Source organism: Chlorocebus sabaeus, chromosome 1, assembly GCF_047675955.1.
Source record: "Chlorocebus sabaeus isolate Y175 chromosome 1, mChlSab1.0.hap1, whole genome shotgun sequence".
In the NCBI taxonomy this organism is placed as follows: domain Eukaryota; kingdom Metazoa; phylum Chordata; class Mammalia; order Primates; family Cercopithecidae; genus Chlorocebus; species Chlorocebus sabaeus.
In genome coordinates this window covers 126,127,570-126,155,239 of record NC_132904.1, presented here as the reverse complement: position 1 = coordinate 126,155,239, position 27,670 = coordinate 126,127,570, and the positions used below count along the sequence as shown (strand labels likewise).

The 27,670-nt window shown below is 51.3% G+C and overlaps 1 protein-coding gene across 1 annotated transcript in view; it reads right to left on the bottom strand.

The window, feature by feature from the left end:
- Positions 1-1,834: 1,834 nt before the first annotated feature.
- The window catches only part of ADAMTS15 (ADAM metallopeptidase with thrombospondin type 1 motif 15), a 28,050-nt gene continuing 2,214 nt past the window's right edge, over positions 1,835-27,670 (bottom strand). Inside the window, exons 2-8 of the mRNA XM_008021532.3 lie at positions 16,198-16,330; positions 15,562-15,729; positions 15,068-15,351; positions 8,315-8,492; positions 6,737-6,918; positions 6,455-6,630; positions 1,835-4,797 (exon numbers count right to left, since the gene is read on the bottom strand). Of these exons, the coding sequence (XP_008019723.3) occupies positions 4,023-4,797; positions 6,455-6,630; positions 6,737-6,918; positions 8,315-8,492; positions 15,068-15,351; positions 15,562-15,729; positions 16,198-16,330 (1,896 nt within the window). The 3' untranslated portion in view covers positions 1,835-4,022. The remainder of the gene's footprint in view (positions 4,798-6,454; positions 6,631-6,736; positions 6,919-8,314; positions 8,493-15,067; positions 15,352-15,561; positions 15,730-16,197; positions 16,331-27,670) is intronic.

The window sequence follows — 27,670 nt, the reverse complement described above, 5'->3', positions numbered from 1 at the left end:
GCTCCTAGACTGATGCAGGACCTTCTGGCTAGTTCTTCCTTCTTCCAGAAACTTCTATCAAGTGCTGAAACTTTGTCCAACCTCCCCACAACCCTCACCCACATGCCTGAAGGGGCAGCTCTCCCAGTTCATGAGGAAGTCATTCCCTATGGCCTTGCCCTGCTGGAAAGTCCACAGGAGAAAATCCTTCATCTCTGAACCCCGAACTGAACACAAACCATCAGCTAGCAAAATCTGAACCATACCTGGCCTGTACACCCAGACTGCTAAAGCTGGAAGTGCCCTCACAGAACACTGGATCTACCCTTCTCACTTTGCAGGTAGGAAATGAGGATTCCAAGAGAGGATCTCAGACCTGCGACCGACACGAGTTTCTAGATGTTCTTGACGGTGCGTCACACCTCTCCCATGCCTGCGTATTTGCCAGCATTTCCAGACCAAAACAAAACTAGGAAGAGAGAAACATTCTCCAAAGAGAATGAACCTTTCCCTCGGGACACTCAGGGTTTCCTCCTAAGGCAGGAGGAGACTGGAAGCCCACAGGATGCGGCCCCTCTGGCCTCTCCCGTGCCTTGCACCTCACCCACGCGCAGCCCCAGAGCTTCTCTCAAGCCCTCCTCACACCCTGCCCCAGCGGCCCCCAGGACTGGGCCTTCTGCTTGTCTGCTACAAGGCCCCTGTCCCCTTTTAACAGGGCTGCTGTCTCATCCTTCAATCTTGTTTCATTGTCCCTTCCTCTGAGGGGCTTTCCCTGATCACTCTCCCACACCCAAGCTCTTTTTTCTTCCTTTCTTGTTTTAGCTCCTTCTCTCTGAAAAAAGGTCAAATCCAATTAAACACCCACACCCAAGCTCCCACTCTCAGCATCAGTTGGTGTCTCCTTCACTTGTAGGATGATCTGTCACAACTCTGTGCTTGCCGACTTGAGCTCTGCCTCCTCAGCGAACCTGGGAGCTGCGCAGGACCAGGACTATGCCTGTCAAGGTTACTGCTGTCTCCATAGCTCCTAGCACCGTGGCTGGGCGTTCCATGGATGTGAGGAATGCACGCATGAATGAGAAGCAATCACAGAGGCAGGACACAGGTTTTAAATACTTACAGCTTTATTAGGAGAAGGCTGTGGTCACCTCAGCAGCCAGCTCCCCTGTATACACAGTATACACAGCCCAGCCAGCACCCAGGTCCTTCCATCCTTCTGCAGTACATGGAATGCAAAAGAACCAAACAGAACGGCGGGGAGGGAGGGTCTACCAGTGAGTGTCAGTGTCTAGTGCTTCCGGGAGCCAACTGCCAGGCCAGGGACACTCAAGTCCCTCAAACTGTCATCAGCTCCTGCCAGACCCCACTCCAGCATGACGAGGTCCATATGAGAGGGTTTGGGCCAGACTCCTCCAATCAGTGCATGCAATGGGCAGGGGAGGCGAGGGAATCCTGGCCCCAAAGCCATACTGGTCCATCCCCCTGAAGAAGTTGTTGGAGCTTTCAGAACGTTCCTCTTCTTGTGTAGACATGATACCGCTGTAACTTTACTCCATCACCAGAAACCTGTGTCTTGAGTCTAGTCTCTGCTCAGCCCTTGAGGGCATGGTTGGATTAAGGAAATAGTCAAAGGCAAGCAAGACAAACTCCCTAGGTTGTCTTGGTCATGCGTCTTTTAAAAGGGGAAAGAAGAAAAAAGAAAAAAACACCACAACAGATAAAAGCACTGAGGCCTGGCTTGTGTCAGGAGCCAGAGTGGTTGTCCTTCCTTGAAATGGTTTGTAAAGTACTGATGGCAAAAGCTGTTCTGCCCTACTGGAGGCCAGCCCCTACCGATGGCACCTCTCTTCCCACCCACCCACTCCCCCTGCCATCCCGCACAGCCCCCAGGCCACCCTCTCCTCCTCAAGGAGGGAGTGCACCAAGCACAGGGCGCAGTGCTGTCGTCAGCTAGCGAGGATCTGCTTCTGCCTGGTACCCTGGTCCCTTTTCTCCCTGTACCCCACAGTGGCTACTGGCACAGAGGGGTTCCTCTTCACTTAGTCCTTCAGTCCCTGTACCCCACAGTGGTCACTGGCACAAAGGGTTTCCTCTTCACTTAGTCCTTCAGTCCCTGTACCCCACAGTGGCTACTGGCACAGAGGGTTTCCTCTTCACTTAGTCCTTCAGGGGTGACTGCAGCCCTGCCTCAGAGACTGGCACCCCCTCTGCCCCTGCATGAACTCCGTCCAAGGGCTCCAGCCCAGCGTTAGACCCGGGTGAGAACATCATCGCAGAGGCTTGGCTGGGAGTTGGTTTGTGGATTCTGACTATTAGGGAAACCCACAGAAAAGAACTGAACTCTTCTCTCCCAGGAAGACACATGCTTTGATCTTAGCTCAATAAAATTCTCCACTGAGGTCCTGGATTCATCACCTACACTCAGAAGCAGAATATCCCGTGTACACAGTGGGGCATCCGAACCTTCAAGAAACACCCTGCTTAGCCAAAGAAGCTCTAACCCTAAAATATCTCCCCACTTGGAGCTATAGAAAATGCCTGTTTCTATTTTCCTGACCTCTCTATAAGACAGACACGTCTCCAGCAGTTCATACTAGTGGCTGCCAGGCCCCCTGGGTCAGTCATCGATTCTTGGTGCCTCCTGAAACCTACTCCCAAGGAGTCTGAAGAAAGAGGCCCTGTCTTTGGCTTTGGAGCCCAGCAGGGGGCTGGGCTGTGGGGAGCAGGAAGCCACACACCACACCCTCATTTCTGTGGCTGGAAGCTCAGTCTCCAAAGACTGAGCGTGGTGGAAGGACCAGGTCACCACTGTCCTAGGGGAGGGATACGGCTGGGTTCCTAGAGGGCATAATCTGAGGTAGCAAACAGTGGAGAAGCTAAGGCCTGGGATACAACGTGACGTACCCAGGGCAGACAGCAGTAGCTGTTGGAATGAAGACGAGTTTATAGGCACACAGATGTTCAGCACCTAGCCCTCATAGGCACGCCCCACCCCCTCACCATGGGTGCAGGCCTGTGGCCACCGTCAGGGCTGTCTGAGGTGACACAGACCCTCCGACATCAGCCTGCATATATGTGCCTCTCTGAAGGAGGAAGCCATCAGAACTGCAGCCTCCTCCTCCCTATCCCAGGGTGACATCCCCCAAAGCCAGGCCCAGAGCTCAGCACCAACCCCAGTCCAGTGACAGCAGAACCCTCCAGAACTTTCCGAAAACTCCCTGCATCAGCCACAGACTCCATCGCCCCTAGCTAATGTCAACATCTTTCTGTAACGGCCGGCTCCATCTTGAAGAAGACAGCAGGCTCCCTACTGACTTTCTCCCCTCCCTGCAGAGCCTCAGAGAACGCTTCCGTGGCAGCCCCCCACCGGTCCTACACCCTGCACACCAGAGGAAGGAGAGGCTGCTTCTTTAAGGGAGGGCCAAGAGTGCAGGACGAGAAACCTCAGGACTCCCTGTGCACATCCACGTCTTCCAAGGTGGCGCGCCAGGCTCCAGGGGCCCTAATCTCATTCTCCCCATGGCTTCTGCCCAGCCCCAGCCAGCTTTTATTGCTTAGTCCATGTCAGTTCAAAAAAGAAGGTGGGCTAAAAGCACCGTGAAAACCCTGCCTCATTCAGACATGGCTCAGAGCCCAAGGGGCCACCTGAGGGTGCCAAGCTGCTGAGACATGGCTCTTCCAGCAGCCTGTGGCCTCCCTTCCGGGGGCCGGGGTCCCTGAAGTTCTGCCTGGAAGGTGCCCATCCTCCAGGTCCCTTGGAAACTGGGCCTCAGCACCTTCTGCCCTGCACCTCAAAGCCTCTTCCCGCAACCGGCCCGAGGAGCGGGGCCTGAGGTAGACTGTGCGGGAGTTTCTGGGCTTCCTTCTGCCCAGTCCAGGGAGGAGGAGGGAATCTCTCGCCCCAGCCCATGGTCCTTGTCCCTGGATGTGAGTGACATCGTGGCGTGAGCCCCTGGCCACCGTCCTCTGCCCACTACTCCAGCTGGCAGAATGCTGGCACATCAGTGGGGTGGAGAGTGAGGGGGAGAAAGGGATGACCCCACTCAGCACGGCCTCAAGACACAGAAGTCCAGCTCCTGGGGCTTGCGGCGCAAGTTGCACTGGTCCCGGGCCAGCAGCCGGCCTCCGTGGCCCACGCACTTGAGCGGGCGCCTCTTAAACCCCCGGCCGCAGCTCTTGGAGCAGGGTGACCAGGCGCTGAGCTCCCAGGTGGGGCAGGGCTCCCCACAGGCTTGTGTCTCCACGGGCCGATGGGCTGCATCACAGGCAGGGACCGTGCGCTGCCCCGGGGAGCCCCGGCAGTCCACCGCCCGCTTCTGCAGGCCGCTGCCACAGCTCACAGAGCACGGCCCCCAGCTGCCTGCCACCCAGCGTGCAGGGGGCCTGTCGTCCGGCTGCTCCACCTGGTTGGAGAGGCTGAGGACGCTGTTGTGCAGGACAGAAGGGCCCCGGGGGTCCTTGGGATGGGAGGACTTGTCCTCCCGAGGCTCTTTGGGCAGATAGAAGGAGTAGCGGACCCGGGGCGGTGTCATCTTCCCCACGGAGAGGACCTCCACGGTCAGCGGCTCCAGGATGGGCCGGGAGGCCTGCAGGCTCTCCACCGCTGTGCCCGTGCCGCTGTACCGCAACAGGCTGCCCTTCACCACCAGGTCCCGCTCCACTGCGGACACCACGAAGTGCCCGTTGAGCAGGTACTTGCCTTGGCTGTTCTTCAGAGCCAGGTAGTTGTCATCCCCAATCAGCCCCTTGTAGCCGCGCTGGCGGATGTCGATGCTTGAGGCGCCTGCAGGGATGGCCACCACGAAATTGTAGCCATGCCTGGGGTGGGAAACGGGGGGTTGTGCATTAGACAGAAGCCTGGACCTAAGGACCTCACCACTCCAGGATCTTTTTCCTCAGTAAACCTAGCTTTTGGTGAATTCTGGCATGGGAGGGAAAGCACAGGTTTGGGAGTCAGAGAGGTCCCTGCCCCTTGGCGATTGGTGCTGGGTAAGTTGCTGAGCTTCTCCAAGCCTCCATGTCCTCACCTGTAAAGTGGAGCTCAGAATTCCACACACCTCATTGAACTGCAGGGAGGACTGAGTCCACCAAAGCACATAAAGCATGTAGCATGGTGCCTGGCACACATCAAGGATGTGTAGACATCTGCCGTGAGGACGAGGAGGAGAAGGATTAGGAGGGGTGAGGCGGAGGGATAAGTCCACCATCCTGGAGCCTGAGGCTAGGAGCTCAAGGCGGTGAGAGGACACTGGCCCTGGAGGCAGGGACGCAGATCCGGCCTGGCTCACACGCCAACTCCTGGCAATTTTAAGCAAGCCAGTGTCTCTGGGTTCTGGTGTTCTCATCTGCATAAAGAGTGGGTTAAGCTAAATGATTTCTAAGGCTCCTTCCAGCTCCAACAGGCTGTGAAAAGAACATCTGCCATTTAACCAGTGAGGCGAGCCTGAGATATGTACCTCCTACTCCCCATGTGGCCTCCCCACCACAGGTCCCTGCGAAGCACAGCCTGGAATGCCATCTGTCCCTGGTGCCGAGCTCCCAGAGACGGGGTTGGGCATCCTCCCTGCGCATCACCACCCAAGGGCTCAGGAGAGGGTGTTGTGTCCAGGAGCACAGTCAAGGCTCCAGGACAGCCATCTAGGCCTTTCCATCACCAGCACCTGGACTCCCAAATTTTCCGGGCCAACCATAGCCCCCACTCCCAGCTGGGACCTCAGGTGCCCTGCCCGCCCCCTCTTCTTCCAGAACGTGGATCAGGGTTTTCCAAGGAGCATGTGTTTGACCTCAGGAAGCTCAAGCCGGAGGCCCAGATTCTGCAGCTAGGACTAGATGCCCAGGGATTGTCCAAGACGTGAAGCCTCCTTCAGTCCCAGCCACTCACTTGCTGTCTCTTGGCAGTTTATTGCCATTCTCACCTCAGTCTGATCCCCAAGGTCAGGGCCTCAAGTCCAGGGAGAGGCTGGCAGCTGTCACGTTCAGCCTCATCAAGGTGAAGGAGTATTGGGCATTTATTATGCACCAGGTACGATGCTAACTATGTTACTTGGACTAACTCCCTTATTCCTCATACATGAAATATATTAGTATTATACCCACTTTACAAGTGGGGACATCTAGAGACCTAGAGATTGAGTTCCCTTGCCCAAGGTCATCCAGAAAATGGGTAACTGCGATCTGAATCAGGTCGGTCTTACTCTAGAACATTATACAGACCCTAACAACTCTGCCCACCTTCCTGAATACCGTCTCCTTTTAAGTGGGTCTTCCCCCAGCATTCGTCTTTGTTTGTTGAAAGAATGAATGAATGAGTGAATGAGTGAGTGAAGGACTAGCAGCGCTAGATGGGTGGCCTCTGCAGCAAGGGTATTGGCTGGATCTGACATTTACCCCAGTCTAACCCAAGCTTCCAATGCCCTGGGGAATTCCACCTTCCTCCCTTTGCTCCCTGACAGCACCTTCCAGGACCCCAACTCACATGGGCTTGGTGAAGAGTCCTGTCACCTTCTTGCAGCTCTTATTGTCTCCCCCACACACCCCACACTTGTCGAACCTCTTCTTGGAGCCCAGGTTCCCATCACAGCCAGCCTTGATGCACTTGCCTTGGACACAGACGGAGGTGGAGTCGGGAGAGCACAGCGTGCCGTCCACCACCTGCAGTGCCCCAGAAGGGGAAAAAGAAGGAAGAGCAGCACAGCTCAGCCGATGCTCCCTCAAAGACCTGGTCCCTACTTTGTTCTCAGGCCCCAGGTTCACTCACCTTGGGTGCCAGCACATAGAAGTAGCCAGTGCCATTGGCTCGGCAGATGAGCTTGCATTTGTCCCGAGGAGACACGCCTGAGTACTTGGGCACCCATGCCACGGCCAGAGTAAGCCGGTTGGTGCTGTGGTTGTAGCCATTGAAAGCCTCACACTGCTCCTCCCGGAAGCTCTTTCCGGAGGCTAGGGAGGGAGAAGCATAAGAAAGAAGTTGAAGGGAAGGGCTGAGGCCAGTGCAAAGGACAGGCCTCTCTCCCAGCCTGCCATGGCTCTCTTAGCCCTTCCCACCCTTGTCACCAAAGCTGCAACCTCCCCTATATCTCACAGCACTAAAGCAGGCTGGGCCCAAAAGGACCCAGGGCGCAGATGAAAACACATCCCCTGAGCTATGCACCACCTTCTCCAGTAACCCAGCCTCAAACTCCCTCTAGGTTGCAAACTATTTTCAGAATAATGTAACTCAGTGCATAAAGTAAATTACACAGATTAACGACAACACCAGTTACATCTGCTACACAACTACCAATATATTTTGAAACAAGTCTGTGATATATGTGCTTTTTTGTTAATGCATTAAATATGATTCAGGGCCGAGCACAGTGGCTCATGCCTGTAATCCCAGCACTTTGGGAGGCTGAGGCGGGCAGATCTCCAGAGGTCAGGGGTTCAAGACCAGCCTCACGAACATGGTGAAACCCCATCTGTACTAAAAATACAAAAATTAGCCAAGCATGTTGGCAGGCGCCTGCAATCCCAGCTGCTCAAGAGGCTGAGGCGGGAGAATCGCTTGAACCTGGGAGGTGGAGGTTGCAGTGAGCCGAGATCACGCCACTGCACTCCAGCCTGGGCAACAGAGTGAGTGAGACTTTCTCAAAAAAGTAAATATACATATATGTGATTCAGTAATGAACCTGATAACTACTATAATTTTGAAGTAAGGATGAGCTTAAACAGCATTTTGAAAATTCTGCAACAACCAAAATGTCACGTCATCAAATATCCATGATTCCTATTGATGACAAAGTCACAGGTACTTCAACTACTATTGTAGTTTTGTTGTCTAACTGAAAGAAATACTAAATTTCAGATAGAAAGGTAGTTTCAAAAAATACTAATTTCTCTCTGAAAGCAATACTAAATGTTAGATTGAGACATTAATAAAAATAGGGATGTAATTTTTTTTCCCCACCAAGTTATCGGGCTCCTGACTCCTGCTCACAAAGATGGGCTGGGCAGGCCTCAGCTAAGACGACTTCTAGTGTCTCATTCCCATGATCCATTTAGTCTCCCAGGCTAAGCATCCAGAAGGAAACACCCTTGCCAAAGGTGAGTGGAAAGAGGAATGATCCCAAGAAGAATCTGCACCTCTCCACTTCCAGGCTTTGTCCTCAAGGTTAGAATCTTGACTGCAGTCCCTTCGTCATCAATAGGAATCCATGATAGAAATACCAGCGTACTTGAATTACCTGTATACCCAATTACCTGGAGGCCTTGCCTTACATGGAGTAGGGGTGGGGTAGGGGTGACCTCCAGCCTTGCCTCCCCTGGGCCCAGGCCACCGCTGCTCTCCCCGCCTCACCTGAGCTGGGGCAGGGTTCCAGGTTGCAGGATCGGTATTTCACCCTCACTCCCTCGCAGTACTTGCCCCCGTTGGCAGGAGTGGGGTTGGTGCACTGCCTCCTGGCCAGCTGCACGCCCCCACCACATGTGCGAGAGCAGGGGCCATAGGGCTCCCATTTGGCCCAGGAACCGTCCACCTGTGAGGAAGAGCCTGTTATACTCCTTGGCGGACCCAGGTGCCACACCCAGCCCCTTAGCCCATAGAAAAGCTGCACTGTACAACCTTCAAGTTCTCATCCCACCTTCCCGGAATGAAATTCATGTTGTATAATGAAGAAAAAAACAATAAGCAAATGGCCCGTGTACACCGAGCCCACCCAACGTTCCAACCAACTAACTAACAAACAGCAACTGCTCCCAGATGCAAAGGAGGCGTGCAAAAGAGAGTCCTCACTGGGCAGTAGGGTGATACAGATGTGTCTTTTTTTTTTTTTTTTTTTTTGAGGCGGAGTCTCCCTCTTTTGCCGAGGCTGGAGTGCAATGGTGCAATATTGGCTCACTGCAAACTCCACCTCCCAGGTTCAAGTGATTCTCCAGCCTCAGCCTCCCGAGTAGCTGGGATTACAGCTGCCTGCTACCATGCCCAGCTAATTATTTTGTATTTTTAATAGAGACGGGGTTTCCCCATGTTGGCCAGGCTGGTCTCAAACTCCTGACCTCAAGTGATTCGCCCATCTCAGCCTCCCAAAGTGCTGGGATGACAGGCATGAGCTACCGTGCCCAGCCAGACGTGTTTTCAATGGACTCCGCCCACACCACACCACCCTAGTGGGCTTGAGCAATGGCAAATCCTCCTTAGCCTTCCAGGGCTTCACTTGCAAAAATGGGGTAGATAATACTAATAATACTCGGGCCTGATATCAGGTGGATGACAGAAGTGGCCTAACGGTCATGAAAATTCCCAGCACCCCGCTGGCCCCAGCAGAAGTTCAGAGATTCCTCGAATCCCATAGCTTGCCGGGAATAAAAGAAAAAAAACAAAAAGCGTTCCCTTTATTTGTTGTCAGTGCATTCACAGGCATCTCTAAGGCATGGCCAGCCCCCAGCCTTGCGGACAAAAAATGTCACCATAGATATGTGAATGTTTTTATTCCTTAGTGTTCGGTAATTCGACTCGACGCCAGACCAAACTGATCTTAACCTCGACCGGGGGCTGTATTTGAGAAAGTTTCACCATGAACCATTCTAATGTTTCTTTTAAGAAGAGATAAAGATAAGACACTATTAAGCAATCCTAAAACTCGATTTGGCTTTGGGGTGAATTGTGCAGTGTTTTGGAGGGCCTTTTTTTTTTTTTTTTCCTAGTTTTTTTTTTTTAAGAGGGTAGAAAGAGAATAAAATTTACGGTGTCCATGATGTTTTCCTTAGAATGACAGTGAAATGAGTGTGGATCCTCTGAACACACATCAGTTGAGCAATAGAGGAAGCAGCCCAGCTGCTGTACTCGCCTGGAATTACAACTCTGCCACCGACCGTCCACACAGTGCCTAACTCACATGGAACTAAGCAGGAACTGGCTGCATGTCATACAAACACTTTAACCTGTGTACATATCCAGCATATTTATTCAATCTACCCTTTTGTCAGATAGTTCTTGTTTCACTGCGTCAACATCTGTTTGATCCTATAAAAAACAACCACCAGCACCCTCCTTCAACCCTGCTTTGGCCTCAAACTCCTCAAACTAGTGCCTCACCTCATTCCATCCTTTCACTCCCTGAGAGCGTCACCCACATTGGCTCTTTCCTCATACTCACTCCCCAGAGCCTGGCACTGTGGGTTTTGTCCCCATCACACCCCGGAAGCTGCCCTGTCAAAAGCCACAGTGGCCATGTGAAAACTAAAAGAGTGTGCCTAGGCCTCGTGATCTCCAATTCTTCTTCAGCGTGTAGCACTGTTCCTGCAGCTTCTGAGACAAGGCTACCTGGTTTTTATTTGGTATCACTGCTTCCTATTCGTACAAAAAATGTTCACTCTGCTCCCGCCCTGTGCCATTCACTCATTCCTTCACCAAACACTTGTGGAAGTCCCTGCCCTCAGGGCAATTACTCCCTAGTGGGGAGACAGACAATAAAAATGAATCTGTGAATGCAGAGTGAAGGCTGGGCTTCCAAGCAGGGGGGAGGGAGGAGTTGGGAAGGGCTGCTCTGGATTACGGGGAACTCTCTTGTGCCTGAAGGATGTACAGGTGGCATAAGCCATGCAGACATCAGAGAAAGGGCATTCCAAGCAGAGGGAGCAAGTGCACAGGCCCTGAGGGGCGGGGGATGAGCCTGAAGTGCGCCACTGTCACTAGGGCCAACAAGGCAGCGAGAAATGGGATCGCTCATGCTGAGCCGCGGCAAAGCCCCTAAAGGGTGCCGAGCAGAGAAGCGGCATAACCTAAGGTGCATTTCAACAGAGCTGCCATGGTGGGAATCATGTGTAAGGAGTAAGAGCAGAAGCAGGGAGACCAGTTAGAGGTAACTGCATTAATCCAGGGGACGGCGGGTGGTGGCTGGGGCCAGGGTGAGAGCAGATGAAGTGGTGAGAAATGATCCTGGATCTGCCTTGAAGATAGCCCCACAGGGACATGGAGATACAGGTGTGAAGCATATGAGAGAAATAGAGTTTCAGCTTGAGCAACTGGAACGTGGAGTTGCCAGCGCAGCTTCAAGGGGGATGACCAGGAGCTCGGTCTCACCGACGCATGCATAAGATACTAATCAGGGCCGGGCGCGGTGGCTCACGCCTGTAATCCCAGCACTTTGGGAGGCCAAGGCGGGCGGATCACAAGGTCAGGAGCTCGAGACCACGGTGAAACCCCGTCTCTACTAAAAATACAAAAATTAGCCGGGCGCGGTGGCGGGTGCCTGTAGTCCCAGCTACTCAGGAGTCTGAGGCAGGAGAAGGCGTGAACCCGGGAGGTGGAGCTTGCAGTGAGCCAGGATCCACCACTGCACTCCAGCCTGGGCGACAGCGCGAGACTCTGTCTCAAAAAAAAAAAAAAAAAAGATACTAATCAGGTGTCCAATGGACACGTCCAGATTCCCTTACAGATGCAAGTCTGCAGGTCAGGAGCGAGGCCTGGGCTGAAGATGCAAATTTGGGAGTCTTCAAGCTCTAGATGGTATTGAAAGCCATGGTCTAGATGAATCAGCGAAGAGACTGAGTATGGATGGTGAAGAGGGAAAGGACTGAGTGCCGAAGCACTCCACACTTTAGAAAATGAGAGTACAGGCCGGGCGCGGTGGCTCACGCCTGTAATCCCTACACTTGGGGAGGCTGAGGTGGGCAGGTCACCTGAGGTCAGGAGTTCGAGACCAGCCTGACCAACATGGTGAAACTCCGTCTCTACTAAAAGTAAAAAATTAGCCGGACGTGGTGGCAGGCACCTGTAATCCCACCTACTCAGGAGGCTGAGGCAGGAGAATCACTTGAACCCGGGAGGTGGAGGTTGCAGTAAGCCGAGATCAAGCCACTGTACTCCAGCCTAGGCAACAAGAGTGAAACTCCATCTCAAAAAAAGAAAAGAAAAGAAAATGAGACCGTAAGGAAGAACCAGTAAAGGTAATGAGAAGGGGAGGAGGGCAACCAAGAGGCAGTGGAGACCCTGTTCCAGGGGCCAGAGCTCTGGGTTGCCACAAATGCTGCTGGCCTGCTGGGCAAGGGGAGGAAAGGTAACAGTCACTGACCTTCGTGGTGTGCAGGCCATTTGGTAGCCTCAATAAGAGTTGTTTTGGAGAAATGATGGTAGTCAAAGTCTATCTGGAATGGGAAGCAGAGGAAAGTGGGGAGATGGAATTGGAGACAGCAAGCTTGTACGACTCCTTCCGGGAACTTGCTGTGAAGGGAGTCAGAGAAACAGACCACCAAGGAAGTGGGATCGTAAGAAGTTTTGCTTCAGATGGGAGAAATTACAACAGATTTGTATTCTAAAAGGCATGATTCAGCTCAAGATTGGGAAATACTGGCAGAGCAGGAGACAGAGAATTGATCAGCAATGTCCTTAACAAGCGAGAGGGGATGGGGTTCCTGTGCAAAGCACACAGCGCGGCCTCAGATCAGAGCAGGGACAATTCAGCCACGGTAAAGGGGACAGTGGAGAACAGGCGCAGAAGCAGGTCGGGGGGTGGGTGGAAGTTCCCTTCTGATTACTTGATTTTTTTTTTCCCTTCGGGAAATGAGAAGAAAGGTCAGCGGTGAAAGTTGAAAAGGAGGAAGAAAGAGTTGGTAATGGGAGGAGAGAGGTCATGGTGGGCGTGAACTAATGGTTCAGGAGGTTGGGAGAGTAACCAAGTGGGGAAATGAAATAATGTGACTCCTGGACAGCATTATGGGCCCACCTAAACTTCCGGGTCATGAATTTATTTTACTTTTTTCTTACTTTTTCTTTTTCCTTTTTTTTTTTTTTTTCCTTGAGACGGGATCTCACTCTGTCACCCAGGTTGGAGTGCAGTGGCGTGATCATGGCTCAGTGCAACCTCTGCCTCCCACGTTCAAGCGATCCTTCTGCCTCCGCCTCCTGAGGAGCTGGAAGGACAAGCATCTGCCACTACGTCCCACTCATTTTTGTATTTTTTGTAGAGAGGGGGTTTTGCCATGTTGCCCAGGCTAGTCTCAAATTCCAGGGCTCAAGGGATCCTCTGCCTCAGCCTCCCAAAGTGCTGAGATTACAAGTGTGAGCCACTGTGCCCAGCTCAGATCACGAATTTAAACTGAGACCAGTGAGCACAATTGCATGTTTTTCTCCAACCATAGTCACCTGTGTAAGCACAATTGAATGGGTGAGTGAGTTGGAGTCAACCCAGACGGTGGCTTATCCAGGTGAATTTGATGCAAACAGACAGGGGCAAGGGAGTCAAGAGTGTATGCGAGGGAGTGATTTCAAAAATGGACTGTGGAATTTCAGCTCACGAAGGAGGAGGTGAGGGCACAAGAAGGGTGAGGCATGATGGAAAGGTTGTTGTAGCAATGGATTGTAGGCCCAGATGGGATTGAGGAATTGTTGGAATCCAAATCCCAGAGGGAGTAATCTGGGAAGACAGGGCCTTGGTGGTCAGAATGGGATTCCTGAAACAGATCTGCGGGAGCTGCAGTGATTTGTAAGACATGCTTTACGATCTGACCTCGGCCAATGAGGGCAGTGACTTCCATGAAGGTTTCCTGGAAAATTTCAGTTAAAACAGGGTGACCAAGGGATTTTAAGAGGTGGAGGAGGTAGATCTTGCCTAATCATAGACTGAGAATTCCAGAAAGTGTGGAAAGATGGTGCTTCTCAGACCGCATTTTCTCTATCCAATGTTATCTTAACTTGTCTCTGCATCCTCCAGCCTCATCTTCCCAGGAGGCACTGACCACATACTGCCTGTCCTCAGGACCTTCTGACACCTGGCAATCAAGATGGCTGCCGTCTGGCCCCAAACAACCTTCCCGAAGGCAGTTCCCATAGAGCCTTCATCTACGAAGCCCTGCAGCTCACTCCGACTCGCCCAGGACCTCCCTGCCTTGCTCTGTTTCTGCCTACAGGGATCCTACTTATCCCTCAGGCTCTCTTCAAATCTAACCTCCTCCTCCAAGTTTTCTCAGTCCCCTCTCATCATTAATCTCTTGACCCCTGTTCTCCTGTGACATATTTTCATTCTTCTGTCCTTCTGCATAACACGTGCCTCTCTGCGTCTTGTATCACAGCCACATTTCGAGCTTCCCCACTTGACTATGAGCTCTCTGAGGCATGGCCTGTGTTGTATTTCTTTTTCTGACCACCACAGTATCTTACCTACTTCCCTAAACACAGTGGGTTGTTGCCTAGGAAACGGTTGAAGGTTTAATTAGATATGTATCCCCAGAACACAGAAAAATATTTTAAACAATTCTGTGCCATACTCATCTCAGAGCAATTGATAATGTGCTTGGTGGATGCTTTTTTGTGACGTTGACTCTGTGCCCAGAGGCAAGTCTTCCCCAAGCTGAGAACAGAGATGGGAAGGGACAGTCAGCTCCAGGATCCAGGAGGACAGACCTCTTCTTCCTGCCCAGAAAAGTACAAATTCCTCTCCTACCCCCAAAACAAGACCTGAAGAAGATAGAGTTATTATATTCAGAGAATACCTGGGATTCTGAATGTATTCTTGTTTGGTTGCTATTTCTGTTTATCAAGAGGGAAAAGAAGTATTGTTCAACTATGTTTCTGCTACAGAAACACAGCAATTGCAACAGAAATGGACGCTTGGTTCAGAATGCAGCCAGTTCCTGAAGCTTGCTCAGGGCTTTGCTTCACTGCAGTTCTAAGCCCTGTTCCTGCGCATGGTCCCCAGCTCCCTGGGTGTGGAACACGCTGGGAAAGAGCAGATGTGGGAAGGAAAGGAGGAGCCAGCGAGTGAGCCACTGCTAACACTAGGTGTTCAGCTTTGAGCCCAGAGCTCCTCCCCAGGTAGGACGAGGCCTGGAGCTCAGGGCTGAGACCCCACCTCCCGTTGAAGGCTTTTCTCCATGTGTCTGAGGCCTCTCTAAGTCCTCTGACTTGCCATAGCTTCTCTCTCCAGTCTTAGAGTCAAGAAGGGCACAGGACTATATAGAGGGCAGTGAAGGCACAGCTCAGCAACGCAACAGTGATGGTCCCATGGCCAATCTGTGCTAGGCAGCTTCCTGGTGAAGACCAAGGGCAGGGGAGGCCCCCAGGTCTCCGTCCCTCCTCCCAGCAGTCCTGAGCACAGCTCCAGAATTCACTCACCCTGTGCTTGTTGAGGTTGTGTCTCTCCACGCAGGCCCCTTTGAGGCAGAACTTGCCCTCGCCACAGCTGGTGCCATCGGCCCAGGGGAAGTGGCGGGTCTGGCACACCATCTGTCCCTTGGCCTTCCCAGTGCACCACAGCTTGGTGCAGTACTGCATGTAAGGACAGGGCTTGGAGCCCACGCCAAAGGCCAGCTCGCACTGCTGGCTCAGGGTGTAGCTGGCACCGGGCAGATCCTCGGGCAGGGAGACGGGCTTGCTGGGTTGGTCCAGGAGGCAGTCACCTGCAGAGAGCCGAGGGCGTTCGTTAGGATGAGCTGGGAAGATGAGGTTTGGCTAGCCCAGGGCAACAGGAATGCACTCATGTCAGAGCCCAGCTCCGAGGGGCACGCACACCTAAGGTACAGAGGACGGAGAAGTGAGCACCTCCACCAGGGGCAGCAGCAAAGCCTCCTCCGAGGCGGCCTCACTGCCCTCCCGCCGTCCTGGCTTACCGTGCCCACTGTCCAGGAAGTCAGTGATGATGGCAGCACTGCAGGCTGACCAGGGGTTGGCGCGGTCGATCTGGATGAGGGTCGGGGACATCATGTGGTTGGCTCGGAGCTTCCCAAACACCTCCTCACAGACTTTCACATTGTCATGGGGCATGTTGAACACGTGGCCTGTCGGGTGAGGCAAGAGGACTGAGAGGGCAGGAGGAAGGACATGGGGGTTGGAGGGAGGAATGGGGCAGGGGAACTAGAAAGCATATGTCAGCGGTTTTCAGGCTGGTCATTGCCACCTATCGATAGACTGCTTTCAAATGTCCTCAAGATCATGTTCTTGTGTTTTCTGTCCCCTGCATCAGGCTGTGGGCTCCCTGACAACAGAATGTACCTCTGTGTCGTTAACACGGTGTCCCCACAGTGCCTAAGTGCTGAGACACTCTACTGAGGGGCTCAAACCACGCCACCGGCCAGTGGGGCTGCAGCAATCGGAAAAAGTACAACAAAGCTGCTGCTAAGGCTCACTGTGCCCTGAGAAGGGGTCCTGAGGCTTCAGAACACAAGGGGCAAAGACACGTGTCTCCCACCCTCCAGGGCGTCCCAGGCAAACCCAGAAGACCCCAAGAGGAGCTTATCCAGCCTTACCCAGCTCGTGGGCAGTGGTGAAGGCGGATGGAAGCCCATCGTCCTCAATGACAGAGCAGCTTCTCTTGGGGTCACACATGGTGCCCACATCGGCCATGCCCAAGGTGTCACAGGTGGTGGCTCCACACAGGTCCTGCCGGGTGGGGGAGAAGCAGAAGCCAGCCCAAAGTTAGAGACAGTGACAGAAGGGACCTGAAGGGAAGAAAGGGCATCCTATGGGACATTCCAGCTCATCTCATTCCAAGCTCACCAGGCCCAGCACCTTCCAGCCGGGCCCTTCTTCCTAGGAGGTTGTGGAGCTGTTCACAGAATGAACCCAGGCTGAGGGAGGAAACTCAGGAGGGGCTCTGTGGCTCACCAAAAGACTTTACCTAAACCCTATGCAGGGAGGTCCTCTGGGAGGAAGTTAGGAGGTACCAAATTAAACTACAAGGGCCACTACTTTACAGAGAGACAGCCCTCCAGACCAGAAAAGCAGTGACTCCCACAGCCAGGGGAGGCTCGCTGAGGCAACAGGGAGGAAGCCAGTCCCATTCCCACCCAGAGGCAGCTTCGAGCAGCCTCGGTCTTTGCTGGGCTACCTTTTGGCCAACCATGAATTAAGTTCAGATTCTCAGCCAGAGGGCTGCTGGCCAAGGAACCACCCATGCCAGCAATTTGGCTGCCTTAGACTGGGAGGAAGCAGTGAGGTGAACCCAAGTCCCCATCCAGACACAGTTTCATTGGCTACAGAAGCACAAGGGGACACAGGCTCAGTGGCTGCTAGGAAGAAAGATACATGAAACAGAGGGATGGCCACCTAAGCAGGAAGGTCCCTCATTTTGTACTGAAGCTTAACTTGGCTGCAGAACCTAGGGCCTCCAGCAGCAAACCCTGACAGGAAGTATTCCCAGAGGACACAGAAAGGCAGGATAGGGCTTCCGGGGTGGATATCTCAAGGAACTTACTGTCATTGGCCAGAAACACTGCCAGATACCTTAAAAGCCCAAGAGTTGGAAATAGGATGAGACACTTGTGTACATTCTGCTCCTCTTAAGAAGACGTGTGTTGGGTCAGGCCCAGTGGCCCACATCTGTAACCCCAGCACTTTGAGAGGCAGGTGAATCACCTGAAGTCAGGAGTTCGACACCAGCCTGGCCAACATGGCGAAACCCTGTCTCTACTAAAAAGACAAAAATTAGCCGAGCATGGTGATAGGTGACTGTAATACCAGCTACTAGGGAGTCTGAGGCAGGAGAATCGCTTGAACCTGGGAGGCAGAGGTTGCAGTGAGCCAAGATCGCACCACTGCACTCCAGCCTGGGCGAAAAGAGCAAAACTCCAACTCAAATAAAAAAAAAGAAGAAGAAGAAGAAGAAGAAGACGTGTGTTGAATCAGTGATGCTGGTTCTCTCTTCATTACATCGCTGCCTTCAATGCATGAGGCATTCTGCATTTCACAGGAAGCTACTACGCGTGTCACTCCATTTAATCCTCACAATAGGCTTATGATGCAGATATATTATTATATCTATTTGTCAGAGGTGGGAACTAGGTGCATGCCCATAGTTCATCATGGCCATGATGTATTAAATGCTGACACTGTGCATGCACTTTGCACGAATGGCCCTATTTAATCCTCACAACATCCCACTGAAATAACGACTATTACTACCGCCTTCCACAGGCAAAGAAGCACATGTCTGCATGCATGTGCGTGTATATGTGAGGCCGCATGTACATCTGTGTACCTCCTGGCAAGGGGAGAAGGTGGGCAGCAGCACAGCGCAGGGAGCCAGGAGCCATGGGGCATGGGAGGAAAAGCGGTCAGAGTACAGAAAATCAGCAAAATTTAATCCAAAGCACTCAGAGGTTTACCACCTGAGCAGTCAAACTTGGCTTCCCACGGTCAGGTGATAGTCACACCTCCTAATGAGTGAACAGTTATTTCGAGGGTGACCAGCCTGAACCCGGGTGCACCAGAGGCAATGACGTGTGCCCTGCACACCCAGCCAGGTCTGCCGCCTGTGCTTGCTGGAAGCATTTCTTCCACTTCTAGGAGCCCCATGGAGGACTTCAAATGCCCTTCTCTTCCCACATTCGTTCATCTTCAAAGACTCACTCTCCCAGAAAGTTTCCTTCCCAAGAGCTCTGAAACCTAGAAAACAACCACGGTCAAAACTTGGGAGGGGCCTGGGCACAGTGGCTCATGCCTGTAATCCCAGCACTTCGGGAGGCCAAGGAGGCAGATCGCTTGAGTCCAGGAGTTCAAGCCCAGCCTGGGAAACATAGTGAGACTCCATCTCTACAAAATATAAACAAAATTAGCCAGGCATGATGGTGCATACCTGTAATCCCAGCTACTCAGGAGGCTGAGGTGGGAGGATCACTTGAGCCTGGGAGGGTAATGCTACAATGACCCGTGATCACGCCACTGCATTCCAATCTGGGTGACAGAGCAAGACTCTGTCTCAAAAAACAAAGAACAAAACAAAATAAAACTTGGGAAGGGACTTTCACCTGACCAGCAGTTTAGGGAATGTGACAGCTGAGGAACATGGATTAGCGTGTGAACTGTAGGGAAGGGAGCCAAGATGAGGAGGGCAGGGATGAAGGCTCTTGCAAGGGCACAGTGAAGGATGTAGGTGTAGGATGGGTGTAGTGTAAGACCCAGCAAGGCTGGGGCTCTGGACATTCTAGCCCAGCAGTTGCAGCCTGTGGGGGTGCCTCTGGGCTGCCCTGCACGCTCACTGCTCCCTGTGTAAGAGGGAGAGGGTGCGGAAATAAGAATCAAGAAGTCTAGATTCTGGTCCTGGCCCCATCACTAAGTAGATGTGTGACTTTATCCAAGTCCTCTCTCTCTTTGGGGCCTTGGTTTCCTGCTCCGGGGAAGGGCCAACTTTCAACTAGAGCCTGAATCAACCAGTGCTTTCAGCCTCTGCTCCTTCCCCAGTCCCAGAGCATGCAGCCCCTTCTGGCCCTGTAGGTTATGAAAAGAACCCACAGAATGACATGTTTTCAGAACCCCAAGGAACATCTTGTCTACTGACCCAAGTCATGTAGTTGACAGCAGTCACTCTGAGAAGAGCGGAAGTCACCCACGCAGAGATTCAGAGTCCTGTTCCCCAGCCCCGCTCTTCACAAATGCCTGGACTGGGCAGGACACAGTGGCTCGGGCCTGTAATCCTAGCACTTTGGGAGGCCAAGGCGGGAGGATGACTTGAGGCCAGGAGGTCAAGACCAGCCTGGGCAGCATAACAAGACCCCATCTCTACAAAAATTAAAATGTTAAAAAGAAAGAAAGAAACTGCTAGACCAGATTGAATGCTCAGACTGGGATCTAGAGGGCGTCTGGAACTCAGCCACCCCGCAGCCGCCTCTGTGGCTGGGAAGTCCTTACGGCCAAAAGCCTCCTTCCTCCTAGGGAGGGCGGATTTTCTCTGGAGCAAAGACATGCAGCTGCAGGCCCTGCTTGGCCAGGAGCAACCTGTTCTTTCCATCAAGAAGTCCCGGTTTCCCTGGATCAAACAAGAGGAACAAGGAAAGAGCCGACAGATTTCCTGAGGGTAAGAGCGGCTCTGGAAGCAGCCGTCTTGCAGTAACCAGCGTCTTCACTGTGGGAAGACACAGCTGTGTGGGGTCAGAAGCTCTGCCTGTCCTCCTGCCACCCCTGCAGGGACTCAGTGAGGAACCGCTGGGCCTTTGCACTTTGAACGCCTACAAGTGCTTATACAGGGGCCCAGCAGTGCCTCATCTGTGGCATCAAAAATCTCCACCCTTCTGGAATGAACTCAGAGGCACTAAAACCGCCTTAACCTCTTCAGTTCAAGTGCTTGCCTCCAAAAAACAGAAGTTGTTCTACCTTCTTCCTCCTAGAAGGTGTAAGTATTCCTAACCCAGACCCTACCTGACTTACGATTCCCAGCAATTGGCCATTTCTCTTTGTAGCTGCAGCTGCTTTTCCAGATGATCCTGGAATCATCTTGGCCAGGAACCTAATCCTCCTGGACTGTTATTTTCTAACTGTCCCTTCTTATAAAATAATTTAGGATTGGAGCCACAACTTAAAAAAATAAACAAGGATAACACCTGGCAGTGGCTTGTTTACCAATGTCACTCCATACATGCCTCCAGCATGATTCCCACCAGCTGCCCCCCCTGAGAACCTCCTTCCTACCTCCTCTCATTTCCCAGGCATGTACCAAGATGCTCAATGTTTTCCAGCAATACAAAGAGAGAAGGATACACAAAAATCAAGCACATTAACATTTTTTTTTTGAGACTGGGTCTCGCTCTACTGCCCAGGCTGGAGTACAGTCATGTGATCTCGACTCACTGCAACCTCCACCTCCTGGGTTCAAGCATCTCGTGCCTCAGCCTCCCAAGCAGCTGGGATTACAGGCATGCACCACCACGCCTGGCTAATTTTTGCATTTTTAGTAGAGACTGGGTTTCACCATGTTGGCCAGGCTGGTCTCGAACTCCTGGCCTCAAGTGATCCACCTGCCCCAGCCTCCCAAAGTGCTGGGATTACAGGTGCGAGCTACCGCACCTGGCCGCACATTAACATTTTTAATGTGGCAGAAGACTTATGCATTCTCATGTAGCCAACTTCCTGCTTCCATTGAAGTTCTAGGTAGGAGAGCCAGAGCTCATCTTCATGGCTGCATCACAGCATCCAAGTATTACACTCACAGGACTTTAGGGCTGTCCTCTCATGTTGCAGATGAGGAAACTGAGGCTCAGTGACTTGAGATTATGTACCCCAGTCCCTGTGGCTATTGAGCGAAGAATGAGATCCCAAATCCAAAGCTATGTTCTTTGGTCTAAATCATGCAGCACTGGTTAGGAGACCATAATTACTGGTGAAAAGCACCCTGCACTAGTATTACTACTGTGCCTTTAACTTGTTTCCCATCTGAATCTCTGCCATGCGTCACTGTAGTTCCTTGTCCAGCCCAAAATCCATGTCTGTTTGTAATCCCCAAGGATGGGAGGGCCTTGCTTTGCTAGAAGAAATAAAATCTAGCAATTCAGTGCCTTGGCAATGTGATGAAGAATGTTAGTTACTTCTACTGGCAGATTCTATTTCACTGGCATATAAATCCCTCCAGATGTACAAAATGGTATTATTGCAAGAGAGTGAGGTAACCAAAACAACAATAATTACCTCAATGAAGAAGAAGAGGAACCCCAAGCTTGCAAGAAGACTAAATCTTCTATTAAAAAAAAAATCACCCCCACAAGAGAGGGTGCCTACAAATACAGTGATAATAGCTAACATTTACTGATTGGCTACTGTGTGCCAGACTGTCACGAGAGATTTACCTGCCTTCATTCATTTAATCCTCACAGCTTTAGGAGGAAGATGCCATTTTCAGCCTCCATCGCACAGAAGAGAACCAGAGAAGGTAAGTACCTAGCCCAGGGTCACACAGTAAGCCCAAGGTTAGACAGAGAGGAAGGAGGCAGAGTGAGGATTGAAGGTTAGACAGAGAGGAAGGAGGCAGAGTGAGGATTGAAGGTTAGACAGAGAGGAAGGAGGCAGAGTGAGGATTGAAGGTTAGACAGAGAGGAAGGAGGCAGAGTGAGGATTGAAGGTTAGACAGAGAGGAAGGAGGCAGAGTGAGGATTGAAGTCCAGGCAGCGCAGCAGCAGGGGTGAGCTCTCACCATGACTTCCTGCTGCCTCTGGTGCATATCACCCCAAGAATGGAAGGCCCCACCCTATATCTCAAGCAAGTGCTGATTGACACTGAGTGGGAAGAGTTCTGGGGAGAGGGAGAGGCAGGATTAAGTGCTAAGAGTTCTCTGAGAGCACTGTCTGCACCACCTTGCTGGTTGAGCAAGCCCCTGGCTCCTTGCCCCACACCTGCATTGACACACTGACCCCATCCCTGCCCTGTCATGCACCCGGTCTGCTGACTCCAAGGTGGATTAAACACACACCTCGCTGGAGCCCCTCCTTTCTTCAGGGCAAAACCTCATGGCAAAGAGCCAAGGTGAAATGCCAGAAGAATCGAAGACTCCCTCTTCCAACCCTGCAGCCTGACAGCCTCAAAAGCTGGAGGAATGACCCCAGGAAGGGAGGTGAGCTACCTAAGCACCCAGAACTACGGGCAGCCCCTGCACTTCTGTCTACACCTTCCTTCCAAAATCACCTACTGAACAGCTGACTTGCAGGAATCCAGGGATCCACGCAGGGGCCTATAAAGACTAAAGAGGTTCCTGCCTAAAACGAGTTTACAGATCAGTGAGAGTAGCAAATGCTGATGTCCGTAGCTTCCATACAAAAATAGGAACGAGTGTTAAGCATACTTGCAAGGGCAATGGGGCAGAATGCTTTAAATCAGGGCTGTCCCAAACTTGAGTCTGGCAAGGGATCCACAGCTAGTTATTCAACAAGGAGCATGTACTAAGTGACTACTAAGGTAGTGATGATAATAACTACCATAACTGGGGGCCTATTCTGGACCACTCAGTAACACTCATCTTTGCAACAGCCCTGTAAGTGAGGTATCATGTCATCATCATTATCCTCATTCTAAGAATGAGGAAAGCAAAGTGCACATAGCTGACTCATGCAATGTTCATTGCTAGAGAGTTCAAGCCCCCTGATTCATACTCAGCTCTGCCCGACTCCAAACCTGTATTCTTTCCATCATGCCACGTGATCAAGTCAAGGTGTCAAGGAAAGGTTGGGGGGAAATTCCAGGGGTGAGAGGGGACGCAAACAACTACAGAGAAGTTCAAAGACAGAAGGAGAGTGAGACCTAAAGAAACAGAAAAACTCACTTGCCTTTCTGACTAGACCAGCAGTTAAAAATAAAAGAAAAAGATTCCCTCCAACCTTCCTCCCCCATCTGCTGACATTAATATCAGGCGAACTCATTTGATGTAACTAAAGAGAGAGAGCACTCATCCTGCAAGACAGGGAACCAACATATTCCACTCCTCCCTCTCTCTTCCCACTCCTTCCCTCCTCCCTCCCAGAAGGCATGGTGTTGCGTTTCCAGTTAGTGGCCAAGAATAACAAATTATTAAATACTAAATCTACCAATGACCTCTGTCTCCTAATATCTTCCAAAGTCCAACTTCAAGAAAGATCCTAATGAAATCATGATCCTTTTCTATTGTATAGGGAGACATGTGTAACATATGTATCATCACTTCATTATTAACTATTTTTATCTGAACACTAAATATCACTGCCCTATGACAAGTGCTTTATCACCAAAAGAACTGGCGTCTGTTTCACATGAGGTTCTAGAATGCTGTTCCGCTCTGCGCAGTGTAGGGTATCCCCAGTGAAACACAGTACTGCTCAAGGTCAAAACAAGAAGATAGCACCAAGCTCGGGGTTGTGAGCGGGGAAAAGTCAGAGTACAAATGAAGAGAATAAGGGGGAAGAGAAAGACTGTAAAGATCCTGCCTGGATAGTCCCAAAAGAGGAAGGTGAGAGCATGGAAGAAGAGCCAGAGGAGAGGGAACAGAGGTGGCGTCAAATGATACGAAGAAGCAACAGGAAAAAAACAAACAAAATAGACCAGGCGCAGTGGCTCAGGCCTGTAATCTCAGCACTTTGGGAGGCCAAGGCGAGCAAATTGCTTGAGCCCAGGAGTTTGAGACCAGCCTGGGCAACATAGCAAGACCTCGTCTCCAAAAAAGACGTTTTTTTTATTTAGTCAGGCATAGTGGCACATGCCTGTAGTCCCAGCTACAGGCTGGGTGAGACTGAGAGACTGAGGTGGGAAACATAGTAGACAATATTATAAGCAACTTTTTGTCAGTGAATTCACAACTCAAATGATATGGAAAAATTTCTTGAAAAATATAAATGACCAAAGTTCACTCAAGAAAAACAACTTGAATATATATGTTTTAAAAATGAAATTTGTAGTTAAAAGTCTTCTCACAAAGAATATTACAGAGCCCAGACATGGTGGCTCACACCTGTAATCCTAAAACATTGGGATGCTGAGGCAGGAGGATCTCTTGAGGCCAGGAGTTCAGGATCAGCCTGGTTAACATAGTGAGACCCTGTCTCTACAAAAATAAATTAGCTGGTCACAGTAGTGCAGGCCTGTAGTCCAGCTACTCAGGAAGCTGAGGTAGGAGGATTGCTTGAGCCCAGGAGTTAAAGGCTGCAGTGAGTTGACGGCACCACTGCACCCCAGCCTAGGTGACAGAATGAAACCCTGTCTCTAAAAAATGAAGAAATAAATGAAGAAGCAGACAGAATAACCATAAAATACAAGTCCTAAAAAAAAGAGAAATAAATGAAGAAGCAGACAGAATAACCATAAAATACAAGTCCTAAAAAAAAGAGAAATAAATGAAGAAGCAGACAGAATAACCATAAAATACAAGTCCTTAAAAAAAAAGAAAGAAATCAAGAAACAGACAGTAAAACCACAAACTACAAGTCCTTTAAAAAAAAAAAAAAATCAGTCCAAAGGAGGAAAGGTCACAGATAGCAAAGCAGGCAGTGGAATGGAAGAGAGGGCATCTGATGACACAGAAAACAAGCTTCCCTCCCCAGCCCCCACTCCGCAGCCAGTACCCTTTCTGCTCCCATCCCTTGGAGCACTTCCTTAGCTCCAGCATTCAGGAGAACGCCCCTCCTCCCCAGCGGGGCTGGTCTGGCACTTAGCACATCCTGTTGAAATTAGCTGTTGTCTTGTAAGCTCCTCATCACATTGTGAATTCCTGGGGACCTGAGACCACATTTTTTTGGGGGGGGGGGGACAGAGAGTCACTCTGTCGCCAGGCTGGAGTACAGTGGCACGATCTTGGCTCACTGCAACCTCTGCCTCCCGGGTTCAAGTGATTCTCCTGCCTCAGCCTCCTGAGTAGCTGGGACTACAGGCGCCCGCCACCACGCTCGGCTAATTTTTGTATATTTAGTAGAGACGGGGTTTCACCATGTTTGCCAGGATGGTCTCGATCCCTTGACCTCATGATCCGCCTGTCTTGGCCTCCCAAGAGGTGAGCCACCGCGCCCGGCCAAGACCACATTTTATTACTATTTGTAGCTCCACAGCCCAGGGTAGTGCCTAGAAATAATAATAAATAATGCTCAACAAGTATTAAAAGAGTGTACGAATAAATGAATGAAAGCCATTCTACCACAAAGGGTTACCCAAACGGCAGCGTTATTGGACCTAAAGACAGAGAAGTCTCGGGGAATAAGGGCCTACAAAGTCTCAGCGTTAAATACCTGACTCCTGCCGCCCAGTGCAACAGGAAGCCAAAGAAACTTCTCTCCTCACAGAAATAAATGAGCAACGCTCTGGCTCTGGTTCTTCGCAGATCCTGGTTCCAGTCCTGTGCTGACCTCACCCTGCTGTTATGAGCCTGGAGACCGATCACTTTGCAAAATCAGATGTGCACTTTTCTCCATGAACTTACTCTGAATCTTTAAGTAAACTCCTCAAATTGTCAAAATACTTGTTGTACAACCACTATATTCTCGTTTCCGGGCGGTGAAGGTTCCTGGAGACCGCGTCTGCCTTCATCTTAGAAAGGGCAGCTACTCGCTCCTGTTCTCACTGAATACTGTACCTTCCCCCAGAGAGATCAGCAGTGAGAAGATCCTGAGACTCTCAGAATGCAGAAGGCCCTGAAGTCCGAGCTGGTGAGGAGGTGGGGGAGAGGTGTTTACTCTGAAGCATAAATGTACATACCTTGATGGCAGCCCTGAAAACACAGAAGCCCCACTCTCTGGCTTTGCTCTCTAGGCACCTAAGGAGAAGGCAGCTTCTAAAAGTCACATCCTGCACATCACTGCTTCTGATCCAGTGGTCATGCATCTTGTACCCATTATGCATGGACAACACAGCCCCGGGGGGTTGAACACACACTACTGAGAAATGGAAGCTGTCGTGCTGTTTGATTGCTTCTTCTTCAAAAGGCGGCCTCCTTCTGACGGCAGGGTCCTATGCCCAGCAGGAGTTCTCTTCCTAGGGCTGACTCCAGAAGCCAGCCTTCACCACCAGGCTGCAGAGGCTGAGGTCTTTTATTTTGGAGCCAGTGAGTGACCTTCAATGGGGCAGCCCAGGTAGCAAATGGGGCAACAGCTGCTTTGCCCATTAAGATATCCTGTTCTTGGCCTTTGCTTTTTTCCAAGCCCCAGCAATCTAAGTGCCAAGCTGGTCTGTGTGCAGAGGTCAAAGCCACCTCCTTTGCAGCTTCCCCATGACTCAGGCAGTGCTTGCAGCGGCTGGGCAGTGGCAGCTCAACAGACCTCAGTTGGAAGAATGAGCACAAGGAAACAGACTCAGGCCAAAGACCTCCCTAGAGAAACCAGGTGGTGGGAGGAGAAGAAGGCTGGGAAAGGAGGAAGTTCGACTCTAGGAAGGGACTAGCTGTGCCAAATGGGTTACTGTGGAAGACTCCAGCTCCAGCCTGGTGTGCTCCAGTCCAACTTTGAGTGACCATTTGGAAACAGTGGAGAGTTAGAGCCCCAGAGGTAACCAAGGATTCCATGCCCTCCCCAGAATGCTGTGGTTATGATAATAACAAAAATAGAGCATGGCACAGATTCAAGTCACCGTCCCCCAAATCGGAAGCAGGAGCTCACTTGGATGGCTCTTTTCCTCCCAGCCTCCTGTATCTGAGAAATTTCAAGAATCCAAATACTCCACAGTGCCCAATCACTCCAACACCTGTGAATCTAAATGTTCACAGATTCATAGCTTCTTTGACGTAGAATATCAGGTAAGGCCTTGCAAAAGGCAGGGCTGCTTCCTGGGCTAGGTCCATCTTTCTAATCCCAATACTCAGTTTCCTTCTAACTCTACGGCTGGAATCGCCAAATACTCTTGACTAAGCTCACACCACTTCCACCCCAGCAAGGGCAGAAGCTAGAGCCCTGAAGTCAAGTGTAGTCATAGGAATTATAGTGACTAGGGAGCAGGAGCAAGCGTGCCAGTTCTGCTCTGTAGTATACATCTGGGCAAACGGGTCACCCTCTGACAGCAAGGATACAGGAAAATTGGAAAAGATTTTCCCAACTCAGCTCCAAGTGAAACTCCACTTGAAACTCCAAGTGAAACAGTCTCAGCTCCAAACAGGTGCCCTAACTACACTGCCTGCTCAGAATAGTCTAGAAGCCCCTTGGACCATGCCCAGCAGAGAAGGCTGTAGGAGAAGCGGCAGTGAAGGAGGGATGCTCGCAGTACTTGAGTCTGGCCTGTCACTGCAAACTCACAAAATCTCTCAATGATTCCCTCCACCCAAATCCAGGCTTTCCAGGCCCAGTACAGACAGGGGACAACATGTTACCCGAGAGAAATGTAGCAGGCGCTGACCTTGGATCACCTTCAGTTCTACAACCCTCGAAAGGAGACCTCTGGAGGTGTCTGAGAAGTCTCAGCCGCCCATACATTAGGGGCGGGCCGTTCCCGCCCAATCCAACACCATCCTCATAGCGTCTCCTATCGGTCTTGGACACAAACTGCGGCTCCGGGGCGGCAACTTCCTGGGTTCCGGCC